The 15,712-nt window shown below is 37.8% G+C and overlaps 1 protein-coding gene across 1 annotated transcript in view; it reads right to left on the bottom strand.

Moving 5' to 3' along the window:
- LOC109840902 (vesicle-fusing ATPase-like) overlaps nt 1–15,387 on the bottom strand; it is a 21,399-nt gene extending 6,012 nt beyond the window's left edge. Inside the window, exons 1-16 of the mRNA XM_020409729.1 lie at nt 15,136–15,387; nt 14,361–14,456; nt 14,192–14,273; nt 13,967–14,017; nt 11,720–11,890; nt 11,384–11,538; nt 11,184–11,292; nt 9,732–9,831; nt 9,590–9,645; nt 8,938–9,003; nt 8,750–8,832; nt 8,336–8,469; nt 7,105–7,315; nt 4,862–4,993; nt 4,718–4,778; nt 4,578–4,637 (exon numbers count right to left, since the gene is read on the bottom strand). Of these exons, the coding sequence (XP_020265318.1) occupies nt 4,578–4,637; nt 4,718–4,778; nt 4,862–4,993; nt 7,105–7,315; nt 8,336–8,469; nt 8,750–8,832; nt 8,938–9,003; nt 9,590–9,645; nt 9,732–9,831; nt 11,184–11,292; nt 11,384–11,538; nt 11,720–11,890; nt 13,967–14,017; nt 14,192–14,273; nt 14,361–14,456; nt 15,136–15,299 (1,731 nt within the window). The 5' untranslated portion in view covers nt 15,300–15,387. The remainder of the gene's footprint in view (nt 1–4,577; nt 4,638–4,717; nt 4,779–4,861; nt 4,994–7,104; nt 7,316–8,335; nt 8,470–8,749; nt 8,833–8,937; nt 9,004–9,589; nt 9,646–9,731; nt 9,832–11,183; nt 11,293–11,383; nt 11,539–11,719; nt 11,891–13,966; nt 14,018–14,191; nt 14,274–14,360; nt 14,457–15,135) is intronic.

Raw genomic sequence — 15,712 nt, 5'->3', positions numbered from 1 at the left:
AACAAATAATCGTGCTCGCGCTTGGTCGTCAGCAATCCTCCTAAGAAATCCATAGAAATACTCTCCCACGATCTCGAATGTACCGACAATGGTAAATACAATCCTCGTTTCCTATTAGAATGCTTCAATATGCAACATAGCTTACACCCTTCAACATACTTAGTGACGTCCTCCAACATTTTTAACCAAAAGATATAGCGTCGTAGATTGAGAACCGTCTTCTGAATCCCAAAATGACCTTGCACACATGATGTATGTGCTTTTCGAATCCACTGCAATCGGTTGCCATCCTCCAGAATGCAAAATGACGTACCATAATACAACAAACCATCTTCACCAATCTCATACTCCCCCCTTTGACCAGCCTTCGTTTGCTCGAACACACTGCTAAAGTCTCTGCTGGATGTGTACATTTGTACATACCCCAAAAGAACCAATGGTTGAATGTGTGTCGCCACCAAGAGAGCCCTTACAGGTGGACAAGATAACATACCGGCTAACTTGTTCGTCATTACCTTCTTGTACCTAATGATGATGTTGAACGCCATCAAATAGGACATCCACTTCATGTGTCGTGCCTGCTACAGCTTCGTCTGGGCATGTAAAAACTCCAATGGCTTATGGTCTGAGTGCACAACCACCTCCTTTCCCAACAAATACACCCGCCAATGCTTGATTGTCTACTAAAGTGCATAAAACTCCTTGTCGTAGGTGGGGTAGTTCTGAATAGCACCCGTGAACATCTCTGAATAGTACTCCACGGCTTCCCATCTTGAATCAACACATCGCCCATAGCATAACTAGAAGCGTCGGTCTCTACTTAGAAGGTCCTCTACAAATTTGACAATGCCAACATCGGTGCCTCCGAGATTTTCCTCTTTAGTAACTGAAAAACTTCCTCATGCGTTCTCCCCCATTCGAACTGAACCTTCGCCTTCGTAAGGTCATGCAAAGGTGCCACATAAGTCGAAAAATGCCGAATGAACTTGCGAAAATACTGACAAGCCCCATGAAGCTTCTCACCTCCGTCACTGTCCTAGGCGTCGGCCACTTCATGGTCACCGCCATCTTACTTGGATCTATCCTCCGCTGATCCTTCCCTACGATAAAGCCGAGATACACCAACTCGTCCTTCCCAAATTCGTACTTCTTCACATTGAGCTTCAGTTGTCTGTTCTGCAACACTTCAAATACTTTCTCGACATGAACAAAATGCTCCTCCCAGGTCCTGCTGTACACCAAGATATCATCGAGGTAAACTATCATAAAACCCTCTATAAAGGATCGTAACAAATCATTCATAAGTCTCATAAAGGTAGCCGGAGCATTACACAATCCAAACGACATCAACCACTCGAACAGACCCTGCTTGGTCTTGAACGCAGTCTTCCAAATATCATCCTCCCGAATCCTCACCTGATGGTAACCAAACTTCAAATCCAACTTTGTGAAGAACCTCGCTCCCTCCAATTGGTCCATAAGATCATCAATCTGAGATAATGGGTAGCGATTTTTGATGGTTATCTTGTTGAGCGTCCGGTAATCCACGCACATGCCCCAGCCTCCATCCTTTTTGGGCACCAACAATACTGGTGACCCGTAAGGTGAACAACTCGGCACAATCACTCCTGTTTCTAAAAATTCTTGAACCTGCTTCTTGATCTCCTCAGACTCCTCTACAGATGTGCGGTATAGACCTATATTCAGTAAGAAACTCTCTCCAGTCAACATAATCTCATGCTCCATACCGCGTCGTGGTGGTAGTCCCATGATCTCTGAAAACAAGTCCGTGTACTTGGCCTTCAACCTGTCAAGATCTTCCTTCTGAAGCTTGCTCAAGGTAGTCTAGCACACCCTACTCAGCTGCTCCTTATAAAGCCTAATAAATAACAATACAAACTTTTTGTTTGCATTCACTAGCCTCTTTGCCTGAGTCACCGTCACCAAACTCATCTCTTGTGGAAGAGATGTCGAACGAAATATGAATTACTCGTCATCCTTGGTGAACGTATACTTCTGGACCCGCCTATCGTAGACCGCATACATATCCCATAAATAAGAATTGCCCAGTATTACTTGACAAACATCCAACGGAACAACATCGCATGTCACCTCATCAATATACAACTCGTGGAGTGCAAATCTGAAAGTTCACTGGTTGACCACACTCAATCCCGCCTCCTTCTGAATCTACCCAAAAGGATAGGGTTTCGGATGTTTGACCGGCTTCAATCCTAGCTTCTGAACTAAGCCTTCAGATATCAAATTCTTCTGGCTCCCTGGATCCACTATGGCATTAACCAAGCCGGTCTTGACCTGTAACTTCAAAACAAAGAGTTGTTCCCTCGGGCCTTCGTCCTCTGTCGTGGTATGCTTCCCCGTCATAAGGTTGAGACTGCTATTAGGTTCTGTCATCCCGGGAATTTCCTTCGGACCTTACGCTACCACGTATGCCTTCTCCTCCTTTTTCTTCAACCCCTTCGGCTTCAGATGAGGATACTTCTCCCAGCAACGATCAGCTACGTGTCCCGTTTATTTACAGTGATTACATGTTAATCCTGCCTTCCCTGAATCATCCTTCTTCTTCTCTTCCTTAGGTTAAGAGCCACTAGACTTGCCTCCCGTTTGTTTGAAATTTCCTTTCGTCTCGTTGCCCTTCTTTTGCCTACCCTCAATGGCAATGACCTTCACACTCGCCTCTGCAATGGACTCGACTGTGAACAGCTTCATCTCCTTTCGGATATATTCATTTAGACCCGTCATATACTTCACAAAATAAAATATTCCTCCGTCGTGATGTTAAGGACCATCGCATGTTGCTGGAATTCTGTCGTATACTCTTGAACGGTCTAGTTGAACCTTTAGCGCAATCCGTATCACTTGTACCAACGCTCATCAAGGAACCCTACCGGATAGAACTGCTTCCTCAGTAGTTCCTTGAACTTGTTCCACGATACCGTCTTCCTTTCCTACTTGCCATAGGATTTTCACCATATCAATGCATGTCCCGAAAGGTTCAAAGTCGCGAACACAAGTTTCTCCTTAGATGAATATCCGTAGAGGGTAAAATATGTCTCCATCCGCTCGATCCAATCTCGAGCCTCTCGACGTTGATACTCCCATCATAAACAGGAATCTTCACCTTAAAGTCTATTTTTAAATTCTGGTAAGAACCCTTACCCCATTGATGCGGAACAGTCTTGACAATCTCGACCTCCCCATCAGAATCAGATTCCTCACCCTCCCCATCAGACTCTAAAAGTTTCTTCTTGTCTGTCGAAGAAAGATTCCTCTTTTTTGTCCTTTCCTTGAAAAAGATTGACGAGCTGTGTGAGAGTCGAACCCATTGTCTCCATCTGTTTCTCCAATGCATCAAGTCTCGTTGAACTATCCCTTTCAGTCATCTTCTTCTTCCTTAATCTCTGAACTCCTTCCAAAGAAATAAGGCTCTCGCCAAGCTTCTTATATTACGATCAAGTAAGGACCATACACATGATCCCCTTCACAGGATCTAATCGTTCTGATACCAACTTAATACAAGTCCTCGGACGAGCACCCTTGATCGCGGAATTATCAAGAGTGGGTTGTGAAGAAGACAAAAAACACACAAAAAGTTGAGTTTGTCGAACACAAAAAGTTGAGTTTGTCGAAGAAAAATACATTCTCTAGATTATGAGAAATAATAGATTACAAATTTCTCTCTCTCACAATCTCTCTAGATTAAAGAACAATCTCCTTGATCTCGTTTCTGAATACAATCTGGTTCCTCAAAAACCCGAGAAAAGTCGTGTTTTAATATATATCAAACACAAAACCTAAAACGAACAGGAAACTGGAAGTTTGGCCCAGCCAGACTCACGGTCGACCGTGGCAAACGACCGAAACCAAAATCGCCTACAGGGTTTTGGCGGTCGACCGTAGAGTTCGTCGCGATCGACCGCAAAAAGTCCAAAAACTTTACCTGAGTTGTGCATGTTCGCAGTCGACCGCGGCGTCATGTGCGGACGACCGTTGGAAGTCCAAAGTATTTCCTACAGTTTTTCCTATACTCTTCGACGTTGCCGCCTTCAACGACTTCGTCCACGTCTCTATTCTCAAGATATCATGAGAATCATCTATCATCAAGTTCTCATAAGGATCGCTAAGCTCCCGAACCAAGGAAAAAGATACACCCGTATCATGATCGATAAGTAGGTTTGCTAGTAATAGTAAAACACCTTCTTCTAAATCACATTAAAAACTTCAAAAAAAAAACAAAGAGATAGTAATATTAAAGACTTATTAAAGGAAAAAGTCATTTTTTGCTCATCTTTCTTGTTAATTGGAATTTCAAATGTAGTGGTGAGTTTTTAGCCAATTTCACAAACTATGCACCCAGTGAAGACCAAACAAAATAGATATTTCATGAGAATTCAGCGTAAATAATTAAATGCTAGAACACGAATTATGTGACAGAAACACACTGTAGGAGCTATGAATATTCATAGTTCATAAGGTTTTGCCAATATGAGAGTTTGCATATGCCTAACCTTGCAGAAAAAAATTAAGAAAATGCAGTTAATAAAATTGCAGCAAACCTTGACAATTTTCGCACATTTAGTGCTTTCACTGAGACCAATCATTGATTCTGCAGATATCTACAATAAAAAATGGGTTTCATCATTTTGAAAAAAATAAGCGTAGTAACTTACAAAAAGTTTATGAAGAAGGAACTTACAATTTTGACATAGGCGAAATCGCTATCAATACCAATTGTAGCTGCCATTGCACTCTTGCCACTGGGGCAGAACAAAGAAGTTTAAAAATTAAAAAAAAAAATCAAACAAATTTAGGTGAAGAAAACAGATATTAAGCATCTTACCTGCCACCAGGACCTTCCAAAAGGCAAGTAACAAGGGGGCTACCCTTGCTCACCTTAACTTGTTCTACAAGCAGCATAGCTCTTTGATAGATGTGCTTGTGCCTCTCGCCACAATCAACAATACCATTAAGCCTGTAAATTGTTCATAGTTTAGTAGAATATGTAGCATCACTTAAGAGAGCATATATGAAACTGCTTGCAGTTGTAACGCACTAACAAAAACAGTGTGCTAAACCATAGTTGCATGGAACCTGGTTTTTGTTCCGGTTCCAGTTCACGGAACAGGTACGGAAGCATGGTACGCCGCTTATTAGGATTTGGTTACAAGGGAGGTAGGCTTATACGGTACGCTAGGGTACGTGGTATGCTATAGGTTCGGTTCTTAAATGTACGAATTAGATGTTTAGCAAGAGCCAAATTTAAGAAATATGCTAGTTGATATCAGTAATGGTTTTTAAAAAAACCCTTGAAAAATAATGTTGCAATAAGGTATGCATGCTTTATTTGCTTAATTTCTTGCGTTTTTTGTTGTTTTTTGTTGTTTATTTTTTAAGAAAAGTGTGCTTTTTTCAAAATTTTAACCGGTTTGAATTCTAAATCGGGTTGATGGAGTTGGTGAATCAGGTTGTGTTCCACACAAATCCAGGACAATTGAACCTGGGTCATGGTTCGCTATAGCGTTCCAAGTTCCCGACTTCTATGTGCTAAACTATCTTACGTTTTGTCTTACAAGAAGTTAAATGGACAGCAAGGGGAGTCTAGAATATAATAGTTCTAAGTTTAAGAGATTTACATGGTTATGATGCTAGCTTGCAAGCAAGTAGTGGAAAATATACACTGAAAGCAACAACATGACCTAAATACAGAAAGTTCTCAAAGTGGAAGGACAATTTTATTTAATTTTATGAACTCACTAAGCAGAAACGCATGCAGAGGACTCTCAGTAGACACTCGGGCAGCTGATCAATGTCAAAGTTTCAAGTTGCTTCGCTCAGAAGTTAGCTCTTCAGCAGACCTATTATTAACTAGAAAAGTTTTAGATCAACAATGCATGCAAAAATCAAATAGCAATGGCCAATATGGCTTGGCCTCCTCCAGAATCTCATGCATGGTTTCAATAGCCTGACTGATATTAGATGATTGCCCTAAGTCCTGTAGTATCTGCCCAGAGGACCGCTATTTAGTACATTCCTTATCATACCGACATTCGTTTCTTTATCTTTGATTTCAGAAGACATCTACAGATCCATGACACAAAATACAACAAAAATATTGAAATGGGCTATTTCAAATCATACAACTTGTATGAGAACTATTAGCGCGTGCCCAGGCACACGCGCCCACACATGCAAGCACGCACATGCACAAGTCCAAATTAACACAAGTTATTGAAATGACACACAGCTTTTTCTTGTATTTTCCTTTGACATTGCCAAGATTGAAGGCTGGTATTATACGTAGAATTCCATTAAAGTGCATTGAGAATCTAAAATTCAAGTACCAAATATGATTTGTGAACTGCAATTCAGTTAGGCCATCTCTCTGAGGTTGTGCACACAAGCACACGTGAGTCGGTGAGTGGGTGTTGCACGTAACAGAAACACTTCTTTAAGTTAAATGTTGCTTCATAAAAGTAGTGGGCATGACAACCCGCAATTAAATTCGAAGCACAGAATAACGTGCTATTCTCAGAAGTAACGCCCTTTAGCCTATGTGCCTACTAGGCTACTACACACAGGTCCTCTCTATGTCACTCGGATATATTTGGGATTAAACTCTGAAAACAAAAACCAGTGCCATCTTAGTAATATTAAGCTGTGAACATGTGAGTGACTCGAATGATGCATAGATCCTCCACTTCTCATTTGGATAATTTCTGTGGGTGTGTGCACACGCTTCTGTGTCTGTGTGTGCGCGTGGTTAGGGTGGGCTTTCTTTTTGTGCGCTATGCCAAGTGTTTTTTTTTTTTTTTTTTTTTTGGGGGGTTCAATATCTTTGACGTTTCAGTGTGTTTGTTACCAGTCTCCGTGTGTCATGAGTAAAATTATTGGACAAAACATGTAATTTGAAGCATGCAGGATTCATCCAATTATAAAAACTTGAATTAGAATTTGCTACAGAAAAGCACTTGCGACGGAAGAGGCATAGACCCATTGTGCCTATGTTGGGAGATGACAGTAGCCAATAAGAACACTAAATACCAGGAATTTACATAATAAACATGAATAGCAACTAAAGTATACCTACATCTTTCTAGATCATCTGTAGATGCACCAAATGCAGGAACAATTTCTTGGAGGCCGTGCAGAAAATCATCCACTGTTACTTTTATATTCTCCTCATCCAGAGGTTTAGTAAGATCATCCATGCTTATCTGACGATTTAAAGCAAACGAAACTGCGCTTTTCACAACACCTTCAAGTTCAGCTCCGCTGTAATTCTTTGTCCTTGCAGCTGCAACCAGAATATTAGAAGTTAAACCATGGGATGACATGAATAACAAATTTCAGTCGTCTCTAAATTTACCTAAAAGGATTCTGCATAATTAAAGAACAAGCATCCAGGGACCCATAATTTCATATTTAATAATGATATAAGTGACACAAAATAATAGTCATCCAAAACAGGCATACTTTGATCGCATTATTAAAATTTGAGCCTGAAGCTGGGAGGAGCAAATTCCTCACCATGGATTTAGCATAAATAGCCATGTGCCTGTAAGCATTAATATAAACCGAGACCGAGTCTCCTGTTCTTCAAACATGCTCCAAACATGCATAATACATGTAAATAAATTCCCATGTATTACTCATGTATATGCACTCAATCCATGTAATACACAGGCTAGTTACCATATATGAATGCATTACAAATGCATATGAAGAAAATGCAAGTTATCTAGAGTCAACATGCTTTAAACCTCAAGTTTACTAACGGTCAAGTCTATTTATGCCTTCTAAATAATTACACATTGAACAAATCTATCAAAAATTACTTGTCAACTCAAAAGACAACAAAATATATGAACTCAAAATCCTGAATTTTTGTGGCTCATCTCATGCACATGCATACTTAGCAACACCTGCTGGTTTATTTCATAGAAGAAAACAGCTAAGATCCAAAATTGTACTTAATAAAGGACGCATGGAGAAAAAAATGTATATTCCAACCATTAATAAACTAGAAGCAGAATTCCAATTTATGTGCTCTGTATATCTTTGATTCGTAGGAGGTGAATTATCCAAGAGAAGTAGGTAATTATGCAAAAGACAAAATTTTAAGTAGTTTTAAATCCTTGCCTCTCCTAATTATGTGATCTCAAAACAAATAGCACTAAAGATCAAAAAACAAATAATCTTCAGCTTATTTGATGAGTCGGTTAGATACAAGATAAAAACAAATAATTGTTATCCGGTGTGTAAAAGAAGCAATTAAAAATCTAAATAAAAGGTTCTACTTTCTGAAATCACATACCAAGCTCTTGAAGGTTGATGTCTGCTGCAAGAAAAGAATTTTCTTTCATTTTGTTTGTATGTATTTGAAGGATTTGTAAACGTCCATGCTCATCGGGGAGGTTTATTTCAACATGAACCTCCAGGCGTCCAGGTCTATCACAGAACACAAAGGAATCAGATTATGTCCGCTACAAGTATGCAAGAGAATGCCATAATGAACTTTAAGATTCAAAGGACATCGAAAGCTATTATAACTTCATGTGACCCAACAGCACGGACTTCTATAGGACAATAAGATCAGAAAGATAAAGAATATTGAATAAATTTCTAGTGCAGAGGCAAAAAATTAAAAATGATCGACATCGATCAGTATGAGAAGAGACATTGTTTAGCTAACAGTTTTGACATATAAGCCACAAGTACAGAGAATTGCCTCAATAAAGCTTCATCCAACAAGTCCTTCCGATTGGTCATTCCAATAAGCAGCACATTGTTTAAGGACTCAACACCATCTATCTAAAATAGAATTTTGGTCAGTTTTGATACGATTGCTGAAGAGAAACTAACCTACAGCTATGAATTGTACCAGCAACTAATTGAATTGCACAAATTAAAGCATACCTTTGTAAGAAGCTGATTCACAATGCTGTCATGTACTCCAGTACCATCCCTTGTTGAACCCCTAGACTGTAAACATAGGATAAGAGAAGTAAGAAATCATGGGCAAGGAAGCATGATTATGCACCAGAACACCATTTCATGTGATAACATATTCTCACTGATATTGCAGGCAACAATATCATGACTGGACAATATGTCAACCAGTACAAAAGTAAACCACCACTGAAAAACCTTAACATAAAGCATCCTGCAGAAGTGGCTCAGAATTTGAAAAAAAAAAGGAAGAAACTAACCATATACTGGGATTAGGCTAACAACAAAAAAAGGCAAAATAGGGTTGTCCTATGTCAATCTTTTCCATGTCAGCCCGTACTATGATGTTGGAAAAACCATACTGCTATAACCAGGGTGCTCAGATTGATTATCACATCCAGACAAGAATATGATTAACTCCACAGTTTGTAACATGTAGTACAGCACAAGCCCACGTGACTACAAAAAGCTGGAAATGTTGCAATGAAGTCTTATAGCAAGGTGCACCCATCTCACATAGAGCACAAAGTCATCTGGTATAATGACATGCAACCAGCAAATGCAAGTACTTTAAGCAGGATGCAAAAAAATAATTTCCATAGCAAGATGAGCCTCTTACCTTACATATGGCATCAATTTCATCAAAGATAATGACATGCAAATCACTTTCATCACCTGAAATAAGATTAAATCATGAAGTTTAATCATAATAAAGATATTTGGAATTAAACAAGTTGGAAGATATAACATAGGTTGAATACCTCGAGCCCTCTGGTCATTCTCCGCATCAGCAAATAAATCCCTCACATTTTTCTCTGTCTCGCCAACAAACTTGCTTAAGACTTCAGGTCCATTGACAATCTAAATTTCCCAATAGAATGATCTACTAAGTACTAGATATGTAATGGAAGGGCAAAAAAAACACCTTAAAAGAATGCACACCCTAGAAGTTGACACATATTGCAGTCAGACAATAGAACAAGTAAAAAAACACCTTAAAAGAATGCACACCCTAGAAGTTGACACATATTGCAGTCAGACAATAGAACAAGTTAGATTCTAGTGCTATGGAGCATAATTCTAGAGCCATTAACATACCACAAGTTGCATTTAATAACTAGAAATAAATAAAAAAATAAAAATAAAAATAAAAATAAAAAATGAAAAAGAGGTCTGACAGAATGGTATTTAGATCTCAAGTTCTTGTAATAAAATCGATTAGATGTGTATGGTTAGATTGACTCCTTAAAGCAGTGAGCTGGAGTACGAAAATTCATACAATCATCCATTAACTTGCCTCTAGTTCTAAATTCTAATGATTCCAAAATATTGCAGCACAAAAAAAAAATACCATTGAATAACTGCCAGATCCAAATAATAATAATAATAATCTACTTTAAGAACATACAAAAATAAAACTTCCATGCTACAAAACTTGCACAAAACTATAACGAAATGATTTTTATATATGAATCACTAACTTGACATCATGTAATTGCCAATATCCAATTCCCTGTTTGAACTTATAATTAGCATCAGAATGACTCAAAGATAGAGTTTAGTTTTTATATATTAATCAGAAAAGCTGTCTAACTTGACATCATGAAATTTCCAATATCAATTCTCTCTTTGAACTTATAATTAGCATCGGAATGACTCAAAGATAGAATTTATTTTTCATAGGCATCAATTTGGCTTTGCACATTCATCACTTAGGATGTAGACCTCAATGTAAGACGTGTATGGATTTGGAAGGCAAATCTACATGTAATAATAATTAGAGATAACTTCCTTGTGATGTTTTAAGAGTCACGGCCTTTTTGGTTTTAAGAGGCACATGCCTTCCTATTAATTCCCAAGTCACCTTCCGCTTGCTTCTTTATACTAAAGCCAAGCTAGTATAGATAGATTATCAATAAACTCAACAAAATAGCAACCTTCCTATGCTGAGGAAATTTAAAGATCATTCTTCAAGTCAGTTTAGCTCTCCCTCATAAGTAAACAGTGGTATACATTGCTTCACCATTGCAGTAGTATAGTAATAGAATGTAACATTTTTAAGTTGCACTAATTTTAAGTTTCAACAAGCATTTAAATACTTCCTCTATCTGACAAAAAGATAATTGCACAATTAATTTTCATCTACATTAAGCGAGTAACAGCAATCAATTAACAACTGCAAGAGAGAATTAATTGAGAAATATAGTACAAACCTTTGGTTCTTTTCCATTTAACAGTTTCCCAATCTGACGAGCCATAAGGGTTTTGCCGGTTCCTGGTGGCCCATACAGCAACATTCCCTTGACATGCTTGATGCCCAATCTGCACCAGCACAAAAACATCTCAATTTTACCTAAATATGCAGCAAAATAACTGAGTTTCTTGAACATTGGAGTTTTAAATAAGAAATTACTTATTAACAACATGAGGAGGGAACACTCGAGAAGCAAATGCTCTTCGAAAAATATCAGTGAATTCCTCACTTAATCCTCCTATCCCCAACTTTTGAAGATTAAACTCTTTCTGTCTGAAAATATTGCTGCTGGCAGCTTCACGTTGATTAATTACCTGTAAAAAACATGTGACAATTGATGATGAAGTTAGCATCATAGGACATCAACATTTTCTAGTAGAGAAAACATAATGATGCTAAATACAGAGGAAGACGAACAGGCCTGTAAAAAACAATAACAATCCACAGAATAAATGAAGACAACTGAATGGGAAAAAAAAAAGGAAAAATACATACCTTAATCCCAGAATTTGGAATAGTTCCAAATACAATGTACGTGTCAGAGGTAATAATTCCTCTCTCCAAACCTTTGGATTTTTTAGCACCTTCAACCATAGCCTGATTAACTGTAAAAATATAGTTTGTTCCGCAAAATTCAAATAACACTCTCTGGCCCACTGTCATAACCTGCATATCATATGATAACTCTGCCATTAGATATAGTAAATATGAGCCTAATATCCTAAATAATTTAGCATTTAACCAGGTGAAAAGACAACGGAAATTATAGAAAAATAAACAGATACACACTTCGAACAACCGCAAGAAAGATAGTCTATAATTTCAAATAACATGCTACCGTTTGACTCAAATGAAATTCCAACCACCTTCATGCCGGAAAAGAGTATATACTTCTAGCCATAAAATGCCTTTGCGTTATCTTTTTCAACAAGGTTTGAAAACCCTATCAGTTTAGTCAAGTCACGGAATTTCCCTAAGCAGTTTCCACCTGTCTTCACTGGTTCTGTTTAGAAAATACTAGTATTCACGATGCATGCATTGATACAAAATGCAGGGAAGTTTGCAGCTGATTCCAAAAGGTTTGTTGGGCTTGATTTTTACAAGTGTGAGGGTGTTACCATTGATTTTTCCTAGTTTGAGGTTCTGTTGATTTTTTTCAAGCGTGAGGACATTTCTGTTTTTCTTCATATGTGAGGACAAGTCCGGAATTCTAAAAATGTGACTCACACGTACCAAAAGGAGGCTCCTCTTAAATATATTTAGAAAATATGCAATTAAGAATATTGCTTTGTTTCTTAGGGTTGCAAGCTGATCTGATACGGTTCTTACCATATCCATATCAACTTCCTAATCACAGATGCAAATATGAATACAAATGTCTCAGTAAAGAAAACTCGTGAACGTATCAACCAAAATTGAATACAAATTCTAATCAGATGAACAGATAGAGAACTGATATGAAGAAAAGAAGTAAGACCAATGATCATATGACACAAGAGATGTTTAAATATCATAAATTACTAAAATGAGAGTCCATTAAAATGTTCAACATATTTGAACAGTTATGATTAGATTTCTAGATCATCAAAATGAACCTCATGTATTAATTAATACATATAATCAGATATTCGGATACGGATCTGGATATTTCACTTATATATATGTATCTGTATCCATATCCTATTGGATATAGATATTGATATCCCTCCCTCCCGATCTGTATTTATATATATGTATCTGTATCCATATCCTATTGGATATAGATATTGATATCCCTCCCTCCCGATCTGTATCCATACTTATCGGATATAGATATTGATATCCCTCCCTCCCAAGCACAGGGGCAACTTTTGCAGAGATCCCTTCTGCAAAGAAAGGGTGAAGACAGGAGCTAAAACAAAACAACAGATTGGAAGAAATGAGCAAAAATATATGGTCATGTGCACATGCATGCATGCATGCTACGGCATGCACAACCACAACCTGAAGAGCAAAAATACTAAGCCCTTGATCAAGAAATAGAGAAAAGGTAGCCTCATCATTCTTCACTTCCCCAATTTGAACCCGTCAACAATCATGAAGAAAAGTATATCATTTATATCCTATGTCACAATATAAAGGCACTATGAAAACAAAAAGAAAAAGTTAAGATGGAATGATAGATCAAAATCCTCAATTAAGAACATTCTTCTAATTTAATAAAAAACAACTTCCATTTGCTCCGACATATCCTAAAGTAGACTATTCACTGTTGTCTAAACATAAGTCTGGGGTGCCTGGATTGACAAGTAGTATACACTCTTAATTGACTGAATCACTGAATTATGGTCTAAACTTAATGCTATTTTATCCGTAAAACTAGCCAGTTGATAACTAACTGAAGGGATGAGTGATATTCATGGTGTTGTATGGCTTTCACAACTACTGCATTTTGGTGGTGGTACACTCGTGTGCAAATGTGCTTCCTTGAACTAAACAATTAACATTTGATAATTGAGATAAACTCACAATGGTAGTTTCGGATGATTTATGCGTTGCAGAAGCCTCAAAATAACAGAGCTCAACGTCATGCATACTTCTATAGAATCTATCTTTAACAGGGTTTGATCCCTTATTTCTGATCCATCTAATTTAACTGTAAGCCAAAAACTGGCTCTCACATAAACTAAAGTATAACTACAAAACCATGGTCTCGAAGCAGCTAAAGGGTACCAAAAATGAAAAGGAATGGGTATTTCTTACCTGGTCAGCAAATCTTTTCCTCAGCTGTTGAGCAAGAATAACAGCATCTATCTGCAGAGGAAACATTATCAGCACGATAAGAATCCCTTATAAAGCATTTCAATATTACAAAACGGTATGTCTGTTAAGACAAAGGGCCTGTAAGACAGTTGAAGATGAGAAAAAGATTAAGCTTGTTATTAGGTCATGATTCAATGAAGTTGTCAATCATGAAAAGAACCTTACTTGTTCAGCTCTATTAGCCTTCTTAACAAACTCCAACTCTACTGAAAGCATTGCAAGGTCAAAATTTTCTGGCGGTACAAACCTAATTTTGTAGATAAAATAATGGTCAATAAGAAGATCAGAAGACAGATGACAATCAACACATAATCCTAAATAAGCTTGAGCAAACCTGCTAACAGATATTTGGTCCTCTGTGGAAACTTTTGCATGCCGGCGTTGGATGGCATTCAGACCAATACGACCATCATTAATTTTTTGACTAGCCGTGAGAATTTGTCAAGGATTACTTCAAGGAGGAGCAAAAACATTCATACTTTGAATACAGATAACATACAAAATCATTAAACTAAACCCAACATAGCCCGAATATGCATTCATAATTTTACTCTTTAACTGACTGCTAGCTATTTGCGTGAGACAGAACCTGCTTTGAAGAATTACATAGGAAAGGTAAAATATCTTGTATACTTCCCATTAATCAGCATTCATTTTAACCTATAGTGTAATTATCAGTACCATCCCTTCAATAAAAAACACAGACAGTTAAACAAAATTCTAAGGGTATTTTTCTTTTTCTTTTCCCCCTTTTTTTGACTTACTATTTCCTCAACTCATTGGACGATCTGATGTCAAATTTTCAACCAAAAACCTGATTTAAGATCCTAATAGAAACAGCAATAAACAAATTGGCAGGCGAAATGAGAATTCCACAAATGCCAAAGAAATCAAGCGTTGCTTCAGGAGCAAAAAGATAACTTACTCAATTATTGTGAAGGAACTCCCGATGATTTCCCTCTTTAGTTTCTAATTTCCAAGAAAAAACGATGTCTAACCTCAAATTCAATCAAAGAGCCTAGAAATAAATAAATAAGAAGAAGAAATTACGAGCATTCGCTACGCTAAACCAAACGAATCGAGGAACCACTGGTCACTGAAAAGGATATCGTAGGGTTAGGACCAAGGAATCGCCGACGGAGGCGAGGACGCTATCGGATCCAGGGGACGCGAACTTCTTGAGATCGTTGAAGGAGACGAAGGCGCAGTTGGTTAGGGCGAGATCGTTGCCCGGCGAGATCTCTACGATCATGGACGATGATCTTCCCGCCATTTGGAAATTTGGGGAAGATGAAGAATGAAGAAGACGATGGCGGATCTTTGTCTGAGGCTTTCTTGATTACTCACAGAACATAAGATGGACAAATTTTCAAAACCGACCACTTTGGGATTTTAATTGCAAAAAACGACCCATTTTAATCTTATTTATAAAAACCGACCCAATACATCTGAAGGTCTTTTTTTCCCCTTTTTCTTTCTATTTCCCCACTTTTCTTGACTAATTAATGAAGATCGTTGCCCTGGGTCGAAGTATTGGGCCGGAAACCCTTGGGCTGGTCCCACTCGTGCAAAGGCATTTTGTAGCGAGCTTTTTTATTTGGTTAATTAAATAATTTTGGCGTAGAGAGGTAATATGTGGTTTTTTAAACTCTGATTAAGTGCTACGGGTTTGCTTTATTTTCTGGG

The sequence above is a fragment of the Asparagus officinalis genome, chromosome 5 (assembly GCF_001876935.1).
Source record: "Asparagus officinalis chromosome 5, Aspof.V1, whole genome shotgun sequence".
Classification (NCBI taxonomy): Eukaryota; Viridiplantae; Streptophyta; class Magnoliopsida; order Asparagales; family Asparagaceae; genus Asparagus; species Asparagus officinalis.
The sequence above is the reverse complement of the archived record's forward strand: the minus strand, read 5'-3'. Positions and strand labels throughout refer to the sequence as shown.